General features: G+C 39.5%; 1 protein-coding gene across 11 annotated transcripts; it reads left to right on the top strand.

Annotated features, from left to right (window-relative positions):
- Positions 1–775: 775 nt before the first annotated feature.
- On the top strand, positions 776–14,897 carry LOC112874740 (exportin-4). 11 transcript variants are annotated; one of them, XM_025938239.1, is made up of 32 exons: positions 820–1,126; positions 2,107–2,194; positions 2,616–2,724; positions 2,813–2,911; positions 3,458–3,500; positions 3,862–3,933; positions 4,026–4,121; positions 4,242–4,475; positions 4,545–4,728; positions 5,537–5,648; positions 5,738–5,824; positions 6,140–6,278; positions 7,257–7,347; positions 7,486–7,548; positions 7,634–7,743; positions 7,876–7,980; positions 8,281–8,354; positions 8,562–8,637; positions 8,800–9,036; positions 9,379–9,450; positions 10,104–10,175; positions 10,261–10,325; positions 10,409–10,511; positions 10,581–10,712; positions 10,798–10,941; positions 11,729–11,836; positions 11,916–11,966; positions 12,442–12,519; positions 12,605–12,718; positions 13,507–13,703; positions 13,856–13,925; positions 14,142–14,897. In XM_025938239.1, the coding sequence occupies exons 1-32, from the start codon at positions 1,040–1,042 to the stop codon at positions 14,328–14,330; spliced, it is 3,501 nt and encodes a 1,166-aa protein (XP_025794024.1). In that variant the 5' UTR covers positions 820–1,039; the 3' UTR covers positions 14,331–14,897. The 11 variants fall into 11 exon arrangements, 9 of the variants coding, with proteins under 9 accessions (XP_025794032.1, XP_025794031.1, XP_025794026.1 ...); XM_025938240.1 differs by lacking the exon at positions 820–1,126 and having other exon boundaries at positions 2,153–2,194; positions 2,618–2,724; XM_025938243.1 differs by lacking the exons at positions 13,507–13,703; positions 13,856–13,925; positions 14,142–14,897 and having other exon boundaries at positions 812–1,126; positions 12,513–12,519; positions 12,605–12,701.
- The last annotated feature ends 2,578 nt before the right edge of the window (positions 14,898–17,475 follow it).

The raw sequence follows: 17,475 nt of genomic DNA, 5'->3' as shown, positions 1-17,475 counted from the left end.
CTGTTGAGGACAAGATACTCTGTTTACTTCAAAAAAAGGACAAGATACTCTGAAAAATATGGGATAAGAGGCTGAAGTGCAGACCATGAACAAAAGCAACTCCAAAATCATTGTTGTCCAGATATTCACAAGTACTTTATGAGATATTGTTATGTTAATACGTTAATATATTGCTTGACATGAACTCAGGTCACGTGTATAGAGCACTGAAAGAGCGGAAACATAATAGAGCGTTGACTGATGTAATTATTTTTCAGAATCAATGAATGTAAATTTTCCATGAGCTATCAACATTTCAATGATTCTCTCCTTTTTAGTGGGATCTGATGTATAGAGAAATAATATTGGAGTAACTTTATTTTCTCAATGCAAATGTACATAATATCGAAGGATTATCTTTTTTCTTTTCTCAATGCAAATGTACATGATTTTGGATTTATCATCGATCCTATCAGCTATCAACATTTCAATGATTCTCTCTTTTTGCTTGGATATGATATATGAAGAAAATATACAAATTTACATGATTTTGGATTACTCATTGATTGCCATCTATACAAATTTACATGATTTTGGATTACTCATTGATTGGCGGATTAGCTCTTTGTTACATTGAATTTTTATTTTTCATCCGTGGTAACGCACGAGTACCAACCTAGTAAAAAAATAAAAAAGAAAACCCTAAACTCCATATAATTTATAAACCTCGTAGATCGCAAAATAAATAAATGAAAAAGGAAAATCGCTAGCACTTCCATCGATGATTACACAGAGCTCACAGCGCCAGCAAAGCACGCCGGCTGCGTCGCCTCTGTTCCACCTCCGCACCCAAAGGCCAACTCACAAAACCATCCAGGCGCTCCCCACCCCCCACCCCTGCCTCCTGCTGCTCCCCACCTCCGCCGCCTCCCTCCCCTCGGCAACTGCTCCACGCCCGGCGGGGTGGCCGCTCGCCGGCGGCCAAACCCTAGGCGATCGCGGAGAACTAACAACGCTCCAGGCGCGATCGGCCGCCGCCGCCGCCGCCGCCGCCGCCGCCATGCAGGGCTTTCCCGGCGGCGCCCCCGATCCGCAGCAGCTCCAGGCCACCATGGTCGCCATCGAGCAGGCCTGCTCCCTCATCCAGGTCTAGTTTTGCAGCCACATCCTCGTCGACGAGCTTAAATTCCGCGAGTTCCATGCTTTAGCGCTGTGCTCTTCGGTGCCGCGGTGTTAGATTCAGAGCGCGCGTGGACTTCTGTTCGGTTTGGTTGTGCTCTTAAGCCATCGATGAGTTGCTTGGGTTATGTTGATCCTACCGCACTTTGTTATTTCAACCATGGGTCAGGGAACTGATTGGTTGTGGGTCGCGTGCGCTGGTGATCGGTGCTTATGAGTGCGCTTGATGATGGGATCCCCCATTTGGTGTGGGTCAGATGTGGTCTAGCGACAGATTGGTTGTTTAATGGGCATTTGAAACTTTGAATTGCTTGCTTAATTTAGGTTGTCTTGGGCACCTCAATTAGTTGCTTCAGAGTGAGATGTTAGTACCTCAATGAGTTCTAACACAATTTGTGTTGGTACCTCAATGAGTTCTAACACATTTGAGTTAGTTATGAATCCCATATTGGACTGGTCTGTTAGCCTGACTTTGTGTTTTCTCAACCACGGGTACTATAGGGTGGCTTTCTTGAGTTTTGTGACACACCTGTTCATTGTATGACCTGAAGCTCCACATTTCAGATTTGATGGAGTCTGCATGTAGCAATGGAGCTAGCTGTTAGGAGCGCGTATTAAAGCTGTGCTATGTAGAGAAAGACACTGTCGGAATAGCATTTGCTGAATCGCAACGCAGTAATGTGATCCTTAGCCGTTCTAACCTTTCCTTCTTTTTGTGTCAATGTCTTCTTTTATTATGGCTCTGGATGCTTAGTTTATTCCCTATCATTAGCCAAGCTGTCCAATTATGTGGAAGTTTTTTTACAAGATTTTTTTCCTGGTATCTGTCTTCCGCTTAATATGGAACTGTGATGGTGGTAATGACCTTGATGGTATTCTGGTAGAATAATATCTATTACATCAACGTTGATTTACTAGTTATCCTTTTGACACTGGGTAATTTTGCAGCTACACATGAATCCATCTGAAGCGGAAAAAGTGATAACTTCACTGCATTCGTCCCTGATGCCTTATCAAGCGTGCAGATTCATTCTTGGTATGCTGTTTTATAGCTATGCGCCTGTGATGAACTGGAATTATTTCTCAATAGAGCATTTATCTCCATTTTTATTCTGACTCCTGAGTAAGGTTTAGCACTTGCTAGCAGAAACAGAAGCCAAGATGTGTTAGTGATGTTCTTTCTATATAGCCCTTGTACTCTACTATAATGTTTATTTTCTCTGATGATATGTTTCATCCCTTTTGAAAAGAAACACATTTTTATTTGTTTGTCTGCATTGTTGTTCTGCAGACTGCATGTAATAACTTTTTGAGATTTTTGTTATTTGTATTTTGGGGGCTTTTGTGCCATTTTAAGCAAAATACTTGTCTGTTCATTTCTCATAAAAGTAGCTAAGCCTTGCTCTTCTCCAAAGCCAAGATACTTGAAAAGTGCTGAAAACATTGTATTCTCCCAGAGACATCCCAAATGCCCAATGCAAGATTCCAAGCTGCCGGTGCAATTGGTGATGCTGCAATAAGGGAGTGGGGAATCCTTACAGATGACAACAAAAGATGCCTAATACTGTGAGTTTTTCTTTTTTAGGGTGAAAGCTTTCAATTAATGTGAGAGCATCACCTTTTAGTGATTACTATAATTTTTCTATCACTGTAGATTCTGCTTGAACTACGTCATGGAGCATGCAAATTCCCCTGATGGCTATGTGCAATCGAAAGTTTCTGCCGTGGCAGCTAGATTACTGAAAAGAGGCTGGTTAGTTAATATGTTTCTACCCCCTTTAGCCGTGCAATGTCATATGCATCTCTTGTTTCTGGCACTTTGTCTTGTCATAACATGTTTGTTAGCTTCTATTTACTCAGAAATTTTTTATTTTCGTTTTGTTCCCTGTTAACTTTGGTCAAATAATGCTTCATTCATATTCATATTTGCTAAATTTTTCACTGGTTGGATTGTTGAGTTGGACGTGATTTCATTCAAGGGGTGATTTGCAATTCATGCATAAAATCCTTCCTTAAGATGACTTCACAGTTCACACAGAAATGTCCTGATTTGTTGTTTTTAGCTCATCCCTGCTCACTTCAGACTGAACAAAGGCACATGATTGTCCAAGATGATTATATGCAATAGCAAGCATCTTCCTCGGGGCCCAGACTCACAAATATTTTGGTTGTAGTCTTTGAAATGAACTATGTGTGTTTCAGTCAGCGCACTGGAAGGCGATTGATTCGTCTACTACTTTGGCCATCAAAGATTTTTGATATTCAAATACATCTGTCTTGACACGGAATATGTCTGCAGGGTTGAGTTTTCGGACCAAGAGAAAGCTGCTATCTTCTTTGAGGTACCCATTTATCTGGAAATTGACAGCTACAACCTTACAAATCAGGATTAGCCTAAGATTTTTGTGATTGTGGATCTTTATGCAACAATGCTGTACTTAATCTTTTTTTTCTTATGGAACACTAAACAAAACCCGAGCTGCGATAACTTATGTGGCTCAACTAGATGTATACAGTGATTTTTCCTTTTTTGTAATATTTTTTGGACCTTTACACCTTTGAGCAAACATAGAACCCCAGCTTTGTGACTGATTTTATTTTATTTTTCAATCCTGTCTTTCATATCTGAATTTTAGTCAATCAAGTTGCACACAAGATTCTTGTAAAACACTGTTGTATGTGCATATCTGATACGCTTTTCAGGTTGAGCAATCCATCCGGGGTATCCATGGGCCTAATCGACAGTTTGCTGCGATCAATTTCTTGGAAACCTTGGTATGCAAATTCTCTTGAGGCCAATGCAATGGATTCTTCTATTTCTGTATCCTTTTCCAATTGATCTCGATTACATTTCATGTCTGACCTAGGTTTCAGAGTTTTCCCCTTCAACTGCTTCTGCTATGGGCCTGCCTAAGGAATTTCACGAGCAATGTGAACGTTCACTCGAACTGCACTTTTTGAAGGTTGTTCCCAAATATATAGAAGTTCCGGCAGGCATTCTTACATGATAATACTACAGCTATGCCAATCACTTAAACGTTGTATTTTACTGAGATTTGACATGCTACTATTGCCTTTGCAAGGATTTTTATTGCTGGGCACAATCTGCTGTATTCAATACTGCGGATAAAATCTTGAATTCAAATGTAACTATACCCGAGGAGAGGGCATGTTCAGCGGCGTTGCGCCTGATGTTTCAGATATTAAGCTGGAACTTCAAGCATACTGTTGAGCATGAGAGTTCAGATGCAAAGATAAATTCTGGCTTGAGGATTGATACCATAAATCTGAAGAAGTTTGAACGTTCGTTGGTGAAGGTATACCCTAAGAGCAACTTTCATGTTTACTCTGTTTCAGCTTATAAATGGTTGCATTTTCTTTTGTAGCCAGGGTCTATGTGGAGAGATATTCTAATATCAAGTGGACACGCTACCTGGGTTTTGAACTTCTATACGACCTTGCGCCAGAAGTACTCATATGATACACTATGGGGTGATTCTCCAATTGCTGTCTCTTGCAGACAGCTTATAGTGCAGTTATGCTCCTTGGCAGGCTCTGTGTTTCCTAATGGTATATGCTTATTTCAAACAGACATTTTTTTGTTTGTTTAAGATTTGGAAAAGGTCCCATTTCAACCTTGAACTCTGGCAATAGTATGACTTCTGACCTCATACTACAAAACCGTTGATCACAACCTCAGACTACTATGAAACACAATCGTAATCCTAAATCCGGGGATGTTTGTTGCAGATGGCATCCAAGTTAGACCACTGTTATCAGTAGCATCTGTATACGTTATGAGGTTCTTCAGAGTATATATAGACATCTGCAAGTGTGCTTCCTTATACAATGGGGAACTACAAATACAAACATGCTAAATACTCCCTCCGTCCCATGAAAAGTGCAATTCTGCGTTTGAAAAAAATCCCACAAAAAGTGCAATTCTAGAAATTGGATCTCAACTACCTGCCTAATTAAGTGGTTAGATTTGATCTGCATGCCAAAACTAACTGCATATGGCAAACAAATGAGGGCATGAGAGTCTTTTCACGCCACCGCTAATCTGTCTGGAAAAAACTAGAATTGCGCTCTTCATGGGACGGAGGGAGTATGCTAGATTTTATGCCCACAACCACTAGTTTTGGTTCTATGTCAGACAAAAACACCTGTGAGGGAGTGGACGATTCTTATAGTTTAAGGTTGCAAACTGGACGGTTTTTGAGTTCAGGTTTGAAGAACTGAGGCTAGTGTTCAAGTTTGCAAAAGCTGGCTCTTTTCATTCAGATTTTACAAATTTGATGCATACCTGGATAACATATAAATAATTTCATATGCGGTCTTATTTATCTAACCTGTTCACTTTTCATTCTGTTTTCAGACAATGGAGATGCACAGATTAAACACCTTATGATGATATTATCTGCTGTTGTTCTATGGATTGAACCTCCTGATGTAATTGCAGCATCAATCCGAAATGGAGGAAGTGAAAGGTTCTCTCAGGATCCATGTTTTCCAATCTTTATTTAATATGTGGAAAAAGTTGAGAAATGCTGATGAGCGAGATTCACCTGTTTTGCAGTGAGTTTATAGACGGTTGCCATGCTCTGCTTTCAATGGCGTCTTTGACTACTGGCTCACTTTTTGACAACCTCCTAAAGTCAATAAGGTCAGGTTTGCAGACTGTTGTACACATCTAGTTCCACATTGCAACTTAGGTAACTTTATTGGTAACTAGTTCCTTGTACTCCTACATATTAGTCAATTGGGCCTCTAGTATGTCCAATTTTGTAAGATGTTACCATAACCAAGACCCCATAGCTATTCCTCTGTTTTCCTTAACATAACTGGCCCTTCTGTAATAGTAAAATATGTATAATGACAAATGAAAAAAAACCATTGTTGTGAGTATATTCAGAATATGCTGCACACTTCACGCCATTTGTCCAATATTTGATCTTTTGTCTAACACACATGCTTGCAGGCACTACAGCACAGTTCATCTGCTTTCTGCTTTGACATCAGAAGCTGTCAAGTCCGTTCTCGATAGCCAGAGTGAAGAGGAAACCTGGGGCGTAGATTCTCTCGATATTTTGTTAGAGACATGGAATGTTATTCTGGGGGTATTACCCTTGACCTTTGCACGAAATTCTATATATATGTGTGCTTTCCTTTTTACACAACTTAAACTTTTTACCTCAAAGAAGCTAGAAGAAAATGATAGTGCTAAAATTTAATGTAAAATCATTGCTCAAATAACATATATGAAGGATTTACCTCTACGGCTAAATGTTAAATGTAAAACCATTGTAACAATATTGAGGTTACATGGATTGTTTTGTCTTTGCCATATACATTCTAACATGCTAACTATTTCATTTACATAGTTACATGTGCAACCTTTATTCCATTACAACTATGGCATCAACACCTTTCAAATTATTTCAGTAACTATTTACTTAGCTTCCGTGGGATTGTTATTCAATACAAGGGCTATTTATAACAACTATATGCTTGAACATTTGCACAAAATTGTAGAAAATGTTTCTGAATACATACAAGATAAATCAAATCTATTTCATCAATGCTACACAAAAAAATTGAAAGATTGTCTAAGTATTGAATTCCTGGCCCATATGAGTCTGGAAATGTTTTATTCACTTTTGCTTGTGGATAAAGGAAATATTTTATTTATACATGGAAAAGCCCAGTTCACTATCAAGTACTCTTTATTCCAAAATGTAGGTCATTTTAGTTTTGTCGTAAGTCAAACTTCTCTAACTTTGACCAAGTTTATAGGAAAATATATCCAGAACTACAATACCAAATAAATGCACTATCAGGACATATTTCATAGTGGATTTAAGGATACTAGTATGATGTTACAGATGATGGTGCATTGTTATATAAACTTGGTCAAAGTTAGAGAAGTTTAAATGCACAGTTGGAATGGAGGAAGTCGTTTATATTGCGCTTTGTCATTTGGGAAAATCATCTTAGGCTACTTAAGTTGGTTTGTAAAGCTCATTCAGCCCTTTTGTTTATTACATAACATTAACTAAAGCCTGAGGGTTTGTTTTATTTCCTTGTTTCTTTTGCAGGATGTTGATGCCGATAAAAGTCCTATCTCAGTTGATGGAGCACTTGCAGCTTCAAGTTTGTTTAAGATCATTGTTGAGTCACACTTGAAGGGTATAAATCTTTTTTTGTTCTCATTTAAATGTACCCTCAGACTTGAAGGAATGTTGTACTTTATGTTATTCACGTGAAAAGCATTTTCTATTCTGTTTTCGTGCAGCATACTGATTACCCTTATTTTCTTTGACGTAGCTGCTGCTGATTCTGCTTTCGAGGATACCGATGATACTGAATACTTTCATGTTTCTGTTTCAAGTATGCTTAAATTCCACAGAGAGTTCTGTTCCAGTATCCCACCTCTTTTGTATTCAGCATACTAATGAATTACTGCTTGTTCCAGAGCGTGATGAGCAGTTGGCCTTGTATGCTCTGATTGCACGTGCTGCTCCAGACAGTACTATTCCATTTCTTGAACAGTTATTCTCAGAACGATTCGCACGGCTAAACCAGGTCTTCATGTTAGCTTCATGTTTCAATTTACCTCAGCTATTATGCTTCCCTGCTACCGTAGCCTTATGCATTGTATTGATGTAAAGTTGTGCTATTTTTGTAAAATAATATTTAATAGATTTTTCTTAGCAGAGAAATGGTGAAAGTGATCCTACTCAAACACTGGAAGAGCTCTATTGGTTGTTGTTGGTTACCAGTCATGTCCTAACTGATTCAGGTGAAGGAGAAACACTGCTCGTAAGTACTCTAAAACTTCTCTTTCCTTAGTAGCGTTTATAAAGCCTTACCATGGTTATGTCATGTATATCTTTCTTTGCTAGCATATCATGAATGTCCTTTTCGTGCTTCATAACATCTCTGTGCTTCATAACATCTCTTCATATCTCTGCGGCTTAGTTTGAATTATTTCACATGGTTTGGTGCCCCATTGTGTAACTTTGCAAGGAATAGACTGCATTCTTGTATGCTTTGTGTTATATTTATAACTGATACACGTCTTAATGCTCAAAGTTGCTGATGTTAACTAATTATGAACAGATTCCTGAAGCATTACAGGCTGGATTTTCCAACGTGATTGACGCAGCACAGCATCCTGTTGTTGCACTCTCCTGGTGAGAAATATGACCTCATTCCCCTCCCCCCTTTTCATTTCCTCGAAATCCAGGAAACAACTTGTTTTGGAGCTTTTTGAATGAAAGAACAGAACCGGTTTACCTACAGTTTTTGGGCCAGTTTCAGTTGTGAAGACCCATTTGACTGATGGTCAGTGCTAATATTTTTATGGCAATATAACTTGAATAGTTCTCTTTATACCGCAGGTCTATAATAAATTTTTCCAGGCAGTGTCTAGATCCAGGAATTAGAGCAAAATACTTCAGTCCACGATTAATGGAGGTACTTTTCTATACTGTTATCTGTTTTCTTCATTTTCGATACACTAACCTTTTTTTCTGGACCCGAGCTGGCGAGCTTACCAATAAGTTTTGCCTGTGCATGGTTCTTTGTTTAATACTTTATTTCTCGAAATACTCTTGATTTTTTTATTGATGTTGGCAGGCTGTAATTTGGTTCTTGGCCAGATGGGTTGCAACCTATTTAGTACCACTTGATGTGAGTAGAGGGCAAGTAAGCAGAGGAGAAATTGATAGTATTGGTACAAATGGATCCCAGCATTCTAGAAAACTGCTAAACAGTTTTGCTTGGGAGAATAACCAAGGAGAGCTTGTTCTTGATTTTGTTGTTCTCATTTCAATGTTAGCACTTACTACGTATCAGGGAGAAAATGAGTTGCAGGTAAGCTTCACTTTTACTTATTAATCTGGAATTGTGCAGAGTATGTGCCCAGATATGCTTGTCCATGCTCATTTTGCAATGCCCACTGAGCAAAAAACCGTCAGTCCATCTAGTACAACTTTTTGATTTTTTGACTTCATGATCTCTGGGATGCAAGCCATATCATTTTATCACACTATGTGGTTGATCCAAAATACCAAATATTGTATAATTTGACCTTGTGTGTGCACATTCCCCACAGTTTCAAGAGAGTATTTTCATTGGCATTCAACAAGATAGAAGTTTCTTCTGGTTCTGTTTTGCTGGTTATCCCTTATCTGTTGATTTGATTCCTGTTTTCAGACTCTGACATGCCAGAAGTTACTTGCTACGGTTGTTCGCCGGAAACACACTTGCGCTTATCTTGTTCAATTGGTAAGCCCAAATCTACTGCTACAGCCAATGACATCTTACTGATATTAGCATTTTGCATATATTACCATGTACATTAGTTTGTGCCTGCTAAAAATTTTTACAGTATCGTTTGATGTTCCGGTGAGCAAATTCTGGTTCATATTATTGATTCTTATCCTAATTGCTAATTGAAAGTTAGAAATGTTAATGACCAAGAAGATAATTGTAAAAAAAGTTATGCTGGTTTCATGAAGCTGTGACTTTCAATTTTCACATGCTCTGCATTAGAAGTGCTGTCTAGAATGGATATCTTGGTAGTTGGTACCTACTCCCTCTGTCCCAGAATATAGCTATTTTTAGGTTTTTTCAACTCAACTCTTTAGACTTTGACTGTGGATAGTAATAAATTCATAAAGATTGATAACATAAAAAATGATATTAGTTGATTCATAATGAAACCAACTATCATAGCATGTAACTTTTTCTATTTAAAATTAATTATTTTTGGAGATATTATTGGTCAAAGATGAAAATGTTTGACTTTGACCAAGTCTAAAAGTTGCTATATTTTGGGACGGAGGTAGTACTTCTCTTTTCCACTTGACAAAGAATTATTGACCAATGAACTGTACCATTTGCATTTTCCTAATCTTTGTATTACTCTATCCTTTTAGGATTCATGGCGTGATCTTACAAGAGCTTTCGCAAGTGGACGCTCTTTGCTTTCATTGAGTGGACGTTTACAAGTAAGTGATGTGTACACATCATACTGTTCTACCCTATGCATTCATATCTGTGAAGATCTTATCCTTTTATTGCCATTTTTCTCAGAGATCGCTAGCAGAAACTCTTGCCTGTGCAGCTTCCTGCATCAAAGATCCTGAAGCATCTGCACAGTAAGATTATTGTTTACTCCTGGCTGTTATTTTAAGAAACAATATGAGAGGTTTAACAGTGCCTGTATTGGTTTCCTTTAAAGGTACCTGAGAGATCTCATGGGACCAATTGCAGGGTGCCTAGTAGAAAATGCTAGTAGGAGTGATCTCAAATCTGTGGCACAACAAGCAGATGTTATTTACATGGTAAGTCTGCATGATCTTTGCTTTGTGCTCCTTTAGACAAGAATAAAGGAAATAAGTCCATGACTGCAGGTCTGTTGTCTATTGGAACGACTAAGAGGAGCTGCTAGGGCTGCTCAACCTCGCACTCAAAAAGTTCTATTTGAGATGGGTCGTACTGTGATGAACCCACTCTTGACTCTTCTGGAGGTCTACAAAAATCAGGTATGGTTATTTTTCAAGCATCCTACTATCACTGTACAAGTGAACCTTGAAGATCATGCAATTGATTATGTTTCCTGTTCTTTAGTCTACAGTCGTATACATGGTACTCAAGTTTGTGGTTGACTTTGTTGATGGTCAAGCTGTATTCCTGGATGCTAAAGAAACATCAGCTTTGGTGAGCTTTTGCCTGCGACTGCTCCAGATATACTCCTCTCATAACATTGGGAAGGTAAGAATGTGATAGTAATTATATTCCTTCTCTTTTCTGGTGTTACCCCTACCTCACTATTGACAGCTTCCCTATGTTAAAAACATTTTAAGCATTTTTTTTTTTGCCTCTGGTGCTTCTTTTTGTTAATTTCTGCAGAAACGCTGATCACACTAAAGAACTCTGTTCAAAGAAAAGATTTAATTGGTGATGTTTAGGTGACACTAGTGCAGGTTTAGATAGTCAGCAAATGTTAATAACTTAAATAGTCTGTTAAAGAAATTAACATGAGTGATGTAATATTATGGCATGACAAGTGTAGTTCAGCATGTTGCAGAAGGTTGGTTTGCAGGCTTGTAAGGGGGCTCAACTCAATTGTCATTCTAGGCGTGTGGTCCATTTGGAATCACCACAGCCGCTGTGTTTTTTATGGAATTCTGCCTAATCTAGTGGGAGTGTTAGCACTCGCTAGGGAGGAATTGCAGCTTTGAGACATCCTGACCTTGAGCCAAATGGAATGGAGGCTAGTGTTCAGGAGGCTTTCGCTCTAGGTCAAGGTCAGGATGTCTCTGGTTCAATAGGCGCATGTAAGCTCTTCATTAAGGTGTGAGTGGGTGTTGGTGTTCAGTTTGTTGGGGTCTTAAAATCCTATTTTCTCCTTAATATAATGATACACAACTCTCCTGCATGTTCGGAAAAAAAGAATTTTAAATGATACTTGCAGTTTGCAACAATAAAATTCCCATTTTTTTTTGGAGTTTGCAGGTAATTTTCTTCAGGGCTTGACCCTTATATATCTATTTTGTAGGTAATGCTCTCAGTTTCTTCAAGTCTGCGTAGTGAGTCGCAAGCAGAAAAATACAAGGATCTGCGTGCTTTGCTTCGTCTTCTTACAAATATATGCTCAAAAGATTTGGTAAGTTTTGTTCTCTTATATTGTGTGTTATCTGACCAGTAGTTCCCACGCAACTAATAGACATTGTTGACAACTGCAGGTTGGCTTTCTGTCTGATTGCGATGGTGAAGGTTCGCCAGATATTGCAGAGGTACACAGCTGATGTTTCTGCAATTTTGTTTCTTTCATAAAAAAAATGTATGTAGTATCTTCATGTTGTTAGAACTTGGTTGGAATCACCAACTGAAAACTCCAGAACATTGATTGTTCATGCCATCTTTAGCCAACTCTTCTGTACTTTTTTTTAGTCACAAAACCATGAGGATATGGATTCATCAATCAATACAAGGGTCAAACTGTTAATTACCATTTATGTCAACACACAAAGTTTGTTCAGTATATATATGCCTGTTAGCCTTGGGTTTGGACTTTGGAGCTTCTCCTTGTTTTAAACTCATAAGGTGCTGCATTCTGCTGCTTGCCGGTTGTATTTTCCAGCCAGGGAAGAAAACTTAACAAGGTCAATAATTTATTTATTTATTTAACCAAGCGCATTGCTATTTCTTCAGATGAGGAGATAATTGTAATTATTTTGAAACTCGATAAGTGAGATGTTACTTTCACAGGTTATCTATGTTGGTCTTGATATTGTGACTCCCTTGATATCTTTGGACCTTCTGAAATACCCTAAACTCAGTCGTGATGTAAGTCCTTTTGAGTTTTCTCCTTTCGTTTTGTAATAGAGGACAGTGGCAGTTAAATGTTAATAGCAAGTCTGGTTTCTTGCAGTATTTTGTGCTTATGTCACACTTGTTGGAAGTGTACCCAGAAAAGGTTGCTCACTTGAATAGGGATGCTTTTGCAAGGATTATTGGAAGTCTTGACTTTGGGCTCCGTAATCAGGCATGAACACTCTCTAGAGCTTCATTTACTCTGTTCTGTTTTTTTGTGTCTTAAGTCGGTTTTGTGTTAGCATCAGTAAGATTGGGAATTGCTGAATAAAACAAAAATTCGACTCTATATTATTAAAAAAGTTCTGAATTGAAGTCACATAGTTTACAGTAATCACTATAGTTTCTGCAAATTGATTGCTGCTACTGAAAAGTTAGTAGCTCTTGATCCTTTTTTTCACTTCAAAACTTAACTGTTGTGCATAGGGAAGGCCAGACAATTAATTTGTGGGATCTTTGAAACGAAGTATTTCTGAAAGCTTAGATTGGAGTCTAAGGACCGAGCCACAGGATAACTTTGGCTATTATTTATAGGGATCTGTGCAGAGCAGGTGTTTGATGATCTTGTTACATTACAGTGACATATCATGGAGAATGTAGAAATCTGATAGAAATGTCACTTTCATTAATAATGTCACAACCAGGTCATTTGTGGACCAATAGGCTAAAATTATCCTGGTTAATCGGTGATTCAATTGGTTCTCGAAGAGAACAATGTTCCAAGGACAGCTATAGTATAATGTTCACAGGTAGATCAAAGTCCACCTTCAGGAAACTTATGGAACTAGTGTGGAGTTAGTTGTTATCAACCAAATGAAACTCACCCCATTCACTTCTGTTGTCCTTTACAAATTGAATTCTCTGTTGTATGTGAATTAATTTACACCTTTACACTGAAGTGCAAATTTTTATTCTTCCAGCCGATATAGCTCAGACTTTTTTGTTTTTGGTCTGTTGCAGGATACCGATGTTATTGAGAGGTGCCTGGCAGCAGTAAATGCTCTTGCTTCATACCATTTCAAAGAAAGGATGGGAGGCAGAGGAGGACTGAACTCACAGCTTATGAAATCTGAAGGATCAGGTGGCAAAGTGCAGGAAAGCATTTCAAGTCACTTCTTGAGGATTCTCCTGCAAATTCTTCTTTTCGAAGACTTCAGGTGAGCTCTGCGTAGCATTAGTTTGATTTTAAGTAGCTTCAGAATAAGTGAGGCAAAACTTTATTTGGCATAATTTGTCAATCTTTTCTTAGTAGCTCCAGTTCTATGTAAAGTATACTCCTAACTCCTAAGCCCTCACGCTACTGTTGCAGATTGGAATTAGCAGGTCATGCTGCGGATGCTTTGCTTCCTTTATTGTTCTGTGAACAGGAGCTATATCAGGTCTGTCTCTCTTCCGTAGAGATGAAAACAAGTATTGTATCACGGAGTTATTTATAATCTCACTGACAAACATTTGTTCCTTTCTGAAGTTTGTTGTGCAATTCTATCCCATACCTTTTGGTTTTAAGTAGCTTAGTAGTTATCAAATCAAACACAAAACCAGTACTACTTTTGTTGTTTTGCTACTTGTTCTCACCTTGCTTCCATCATCCGCAGAGACTGGTGCATGAGTTACTCGAGAAACAGCAGAATCCGACCGTGAAATCAAGGCTCGCAACTGCGTTCCATAACCTAACAAGCTCAAACAATCTCTCAAGCTCACTGGACCGGCCGAACAGGCAGAGATTCAGGAAAAATCTCCTCAGCTTCCTGGTGGACGTCTCAAGTTTCATGCAGATCAAGTAGATGGTATGATGTCATGGACGCAGTGACGTTTCATCAGTCAGTCAGACCTGGAGGTCGTCTTGCACCAAGCACCATTGTGACAGGGGAGTGCGTGTGGGCACCCCTGGCGGGGGGTGGAGGATGAGCGAGGACGCTACCATGAGGCCATCTTTGTCCAGTAGATCTTGAAGGGGTAGTGTCACCAGAGAGGATAGGGAGATGTGCTAGTCTTAGGGTTGGCATTCATTCGTAGCTTCGTTTGCTGGAAAAGGTAGAGACGGTCCCCAGCCATGTGCTCGTCGTGTATATGGTTTTGCTGGACGTGCTACACACAAGTGGTGGGAATTTTGTTGCGACAACTATATTGGCTCGATCCGGCGGTTTCCCACAGGTAGAAGGTAGAATTGGTTTTAGCTGGTTGCAACAAGATGGCCAGTCGGTGTAAATTGTGCCTGTAATACTGCTCGACTTACGCATGCCTTATCTGCAAAAGGTTAGTGCGTCAAGGGTTGCTGTAACCAGATGAGTTTATTGGTTGTTACTTTCTCCCGTAGCCTAGGAATCTAGGAACCCAAAGAAGGTTTTGCCTGCACACTTCCAGCCAAGTGATGAGCAGTATGATTGCGGGAGGTCGTCAACCTTTCGTACCAAATTTGGCCTGAGCTTATGATGGCACTGCTTGCAGGTCCAGTCATGCCAAAACTGGCGGGCACCATGGGTCTCAGTGGGGGGGCACGGGCGTCTGTGGCCGGCCCTGCGTGGGTATGTCGTATGTCCCGTTGCACGAGAATCTCTAGGCTTCCGCTTCAAAAAAAAAAAAGAATCTCTAGGCTTCAGCGGCACTCCAGTCCACCGCTCGCCACTGGCCGGCTTGTGCGTCGGTGCCGGCGTGCGCGAGCTGTAGCCAGATCTGGGATCGAACATTCTGTGTGTGAGCAGGCACGGGGCCAATCTCATCATGTGAACCGACACTGCTTTGAATTCGATTGGTTGGCTGCCCCTGCCCATCCGCATGCCTGCCTGCGGCCGCTCGGTAATTTCCTCTCGTAGGTCCGTTTCCGCACAGCTATTTGCAAAATTCTTCTTGTTCTTGTAGAAACGGTGCGCGATTTTGATGTCAGCATGTCGAAATGGCCAAACGGATCCGCTTATATGCTATAGAACTTAAACAATTAAAATCTTTTCTCACAAAAATTAGATCTACTCTTAACAGAGGTCCGACTTGACGGGCCAAAAGGTTCAACGAAGGGGGTGGAGTTCTATTTTTTAATATTTCCACCTAAAAGTTAAATTTCTTTTACCAAAGCCTCCTATATACCCACCTGATGTACCCGCAGCATGGAGCACCATCACGCGCACAATTAAGGGAGAAAACTGATCCCCGCATATTTTTCTTATGCACAAATACGAAACAGAATAGTATAAATGGAAGGGCATAAATTAAGTATTATAAATTCTTTCCATACTAAATAAATATATCCCTATCAATCAATCAAAGGGCTAATTGCAACATCAAGACGCGCATAATTAAGGGAGAAAATCGATCCCCATATATTTCTTTCCTTAATTATGCACAAACTTGACTTATGAATATTTCTTTCCTTACATATAATCACTCGTACGGACAAATAGGAAATAAAGTAGTGTAAATGGAGAGGCATAAATTAAGTAGTATAAATTCTTTCTATACTAAATCAAGATATCCCTATCAATCAATCAAGGGGCTAACTGCATGTGCCCTTATTGCCGCAAGAAGCCTTTCCAAAAGCACGATGTCTCCCTGCCTTCCATCACCGGCACCTATAAAGTCATACATCTTTAGGGCTAATCATCCCCCATTTTTGCCGCTGCCGCGCCAAGAAGCTGGTACCGTCTGATTTCTTCTTTTCCAAGATAGGACCTCTCCGCCGATTGGAAACTGTCCAACACGACGTCGCATCCAACGCCAAGGTCTGTCTCCTGCCCATATTGCAATGCTTGTTGTGAAAGTACTTTTATGTTGTTAGTTAGGCAGGAGGTGCTGTTGATCATGACGTTGAAATCATATCTTAGGTCATCAGCGTAACACATCGTCCGCGTTCCCCCGTTCTCCCTACCCCCCTAACATCGCATATTGTGTGGTCGTCAATGCCAGCGCCCGTTGTTCTGGAGGTTACCAGTGCTCGTTGTCCCTGGAGGTCACCAGCACCCCTATCCCGCTAGAAGCCGATCCTAGAGGTACGAATTAAGTTGCGCTGATCGCTTCATCGCTGGATGCAGTGGTGCACATAAGTTTGTAGAGGTAAGGTTCAGTTATCCATTCAAACGTTTCATTATTTTTTTTCTTGCCTGCATTCATGCATTCGAATGTTTACTTACCCTATGTTGATCCTCACGATCGGTGCCCTTACCGTGCTGCTTGCCACCGTTGCACCAAGACGTCAATCAACATGCCCTCTATTTCACGTTGACAACGAAAGATCAAGCTCTTTGTTGAAACTGCTAGAGATAAGATGTTGTTCTCATTTAGCTTTTGATATTTTTTTTTAATATGTTGCTTATAGGAAACCATGTATTTTAGGTTTCTATGTTTATAGAGATCCATGGTACATATAGTTTTATTTATTATGGCTCTATGCGACGGTATATTTTGATCAATTGAATATTTTCTAACAATGGATGTCCATTGACCATTTGAAGATATCACAAATAAACATGTTGAATCGTTATAAGAGACAATTACATGAGAAGACAGTTGTCCATGATGCTGAGAGAAAAGCTACTCCAAATAAACTTATGTAAACTTCATCGGTAACAAACTAGGCTAGGCATTTATTTTTATTAGCGCTGGCTCACCACATCCTTCATTAATTTATTGATTATCTAATTCCATAAACATCCACGTGAAAACAATATGTTTCCATATTTAGTCAAAGGTTGTCTTATATAGATACTAATAAATGTTGCTTCCCTTTTAGATTTTTAGATGGCAAATATAATTGGTTATTACATCACGCAACAAATGAGATTTTTTATAGTAGTTCGATGCAATCCAATCATTCTTACATATTTTAACTTTAAACACGTGCCTTCTCCACTAGTATGATTTAGAAACAATAACATAAAAAGAACGAACAGGATGGAAACGGAGGCTCACGTAGTCACGTGACTGAGCACGGGCCGGGAC

Source organism: Panicum hallii, chromosome 9, assembly GCF_002211085.1.
Source record: "Panicum hallii strain FIL2 chromosome 9, PHallii_v3.1, whole genome shotgun sequence".
Lineage (NCBI taxonomy): Eukaryota > Viridiplantae > Streptophyta > Magnoliopsida > Poales > Poaceae > Panicum > Panicum hallii.
Note: the sequence above shows the minus strand (reverse complement) of the source record. Positions and strands in the feature narration are given on the sequence as shown.

Excerpts from the sequence above, each read along its gene's own strand:
- LOC112874740 (XM_025938239.1), top strand. The coding sequence starts at position 1,040 with ATGCAGGGCTTTCCCGGCGGCGCCCCCGATCCGCAGCAGCTCCAGGCC. Across the intron at positions 4,476-4,544 it reads TTGAACGTTCGTTGGTGAAG|CCAGGGTCTATGTGGAGAGA; the intron begins GTATACCCTAAG and ends TTTCTTTTGTAG. Across the intron at positions 6,279-7,256 it reads CATGGAATGTTATTCTGGGG|GATGTTGATGCCGATAAAAG; the intron begins GTATTACCCTTG and ends TTTCTTTTGCAG.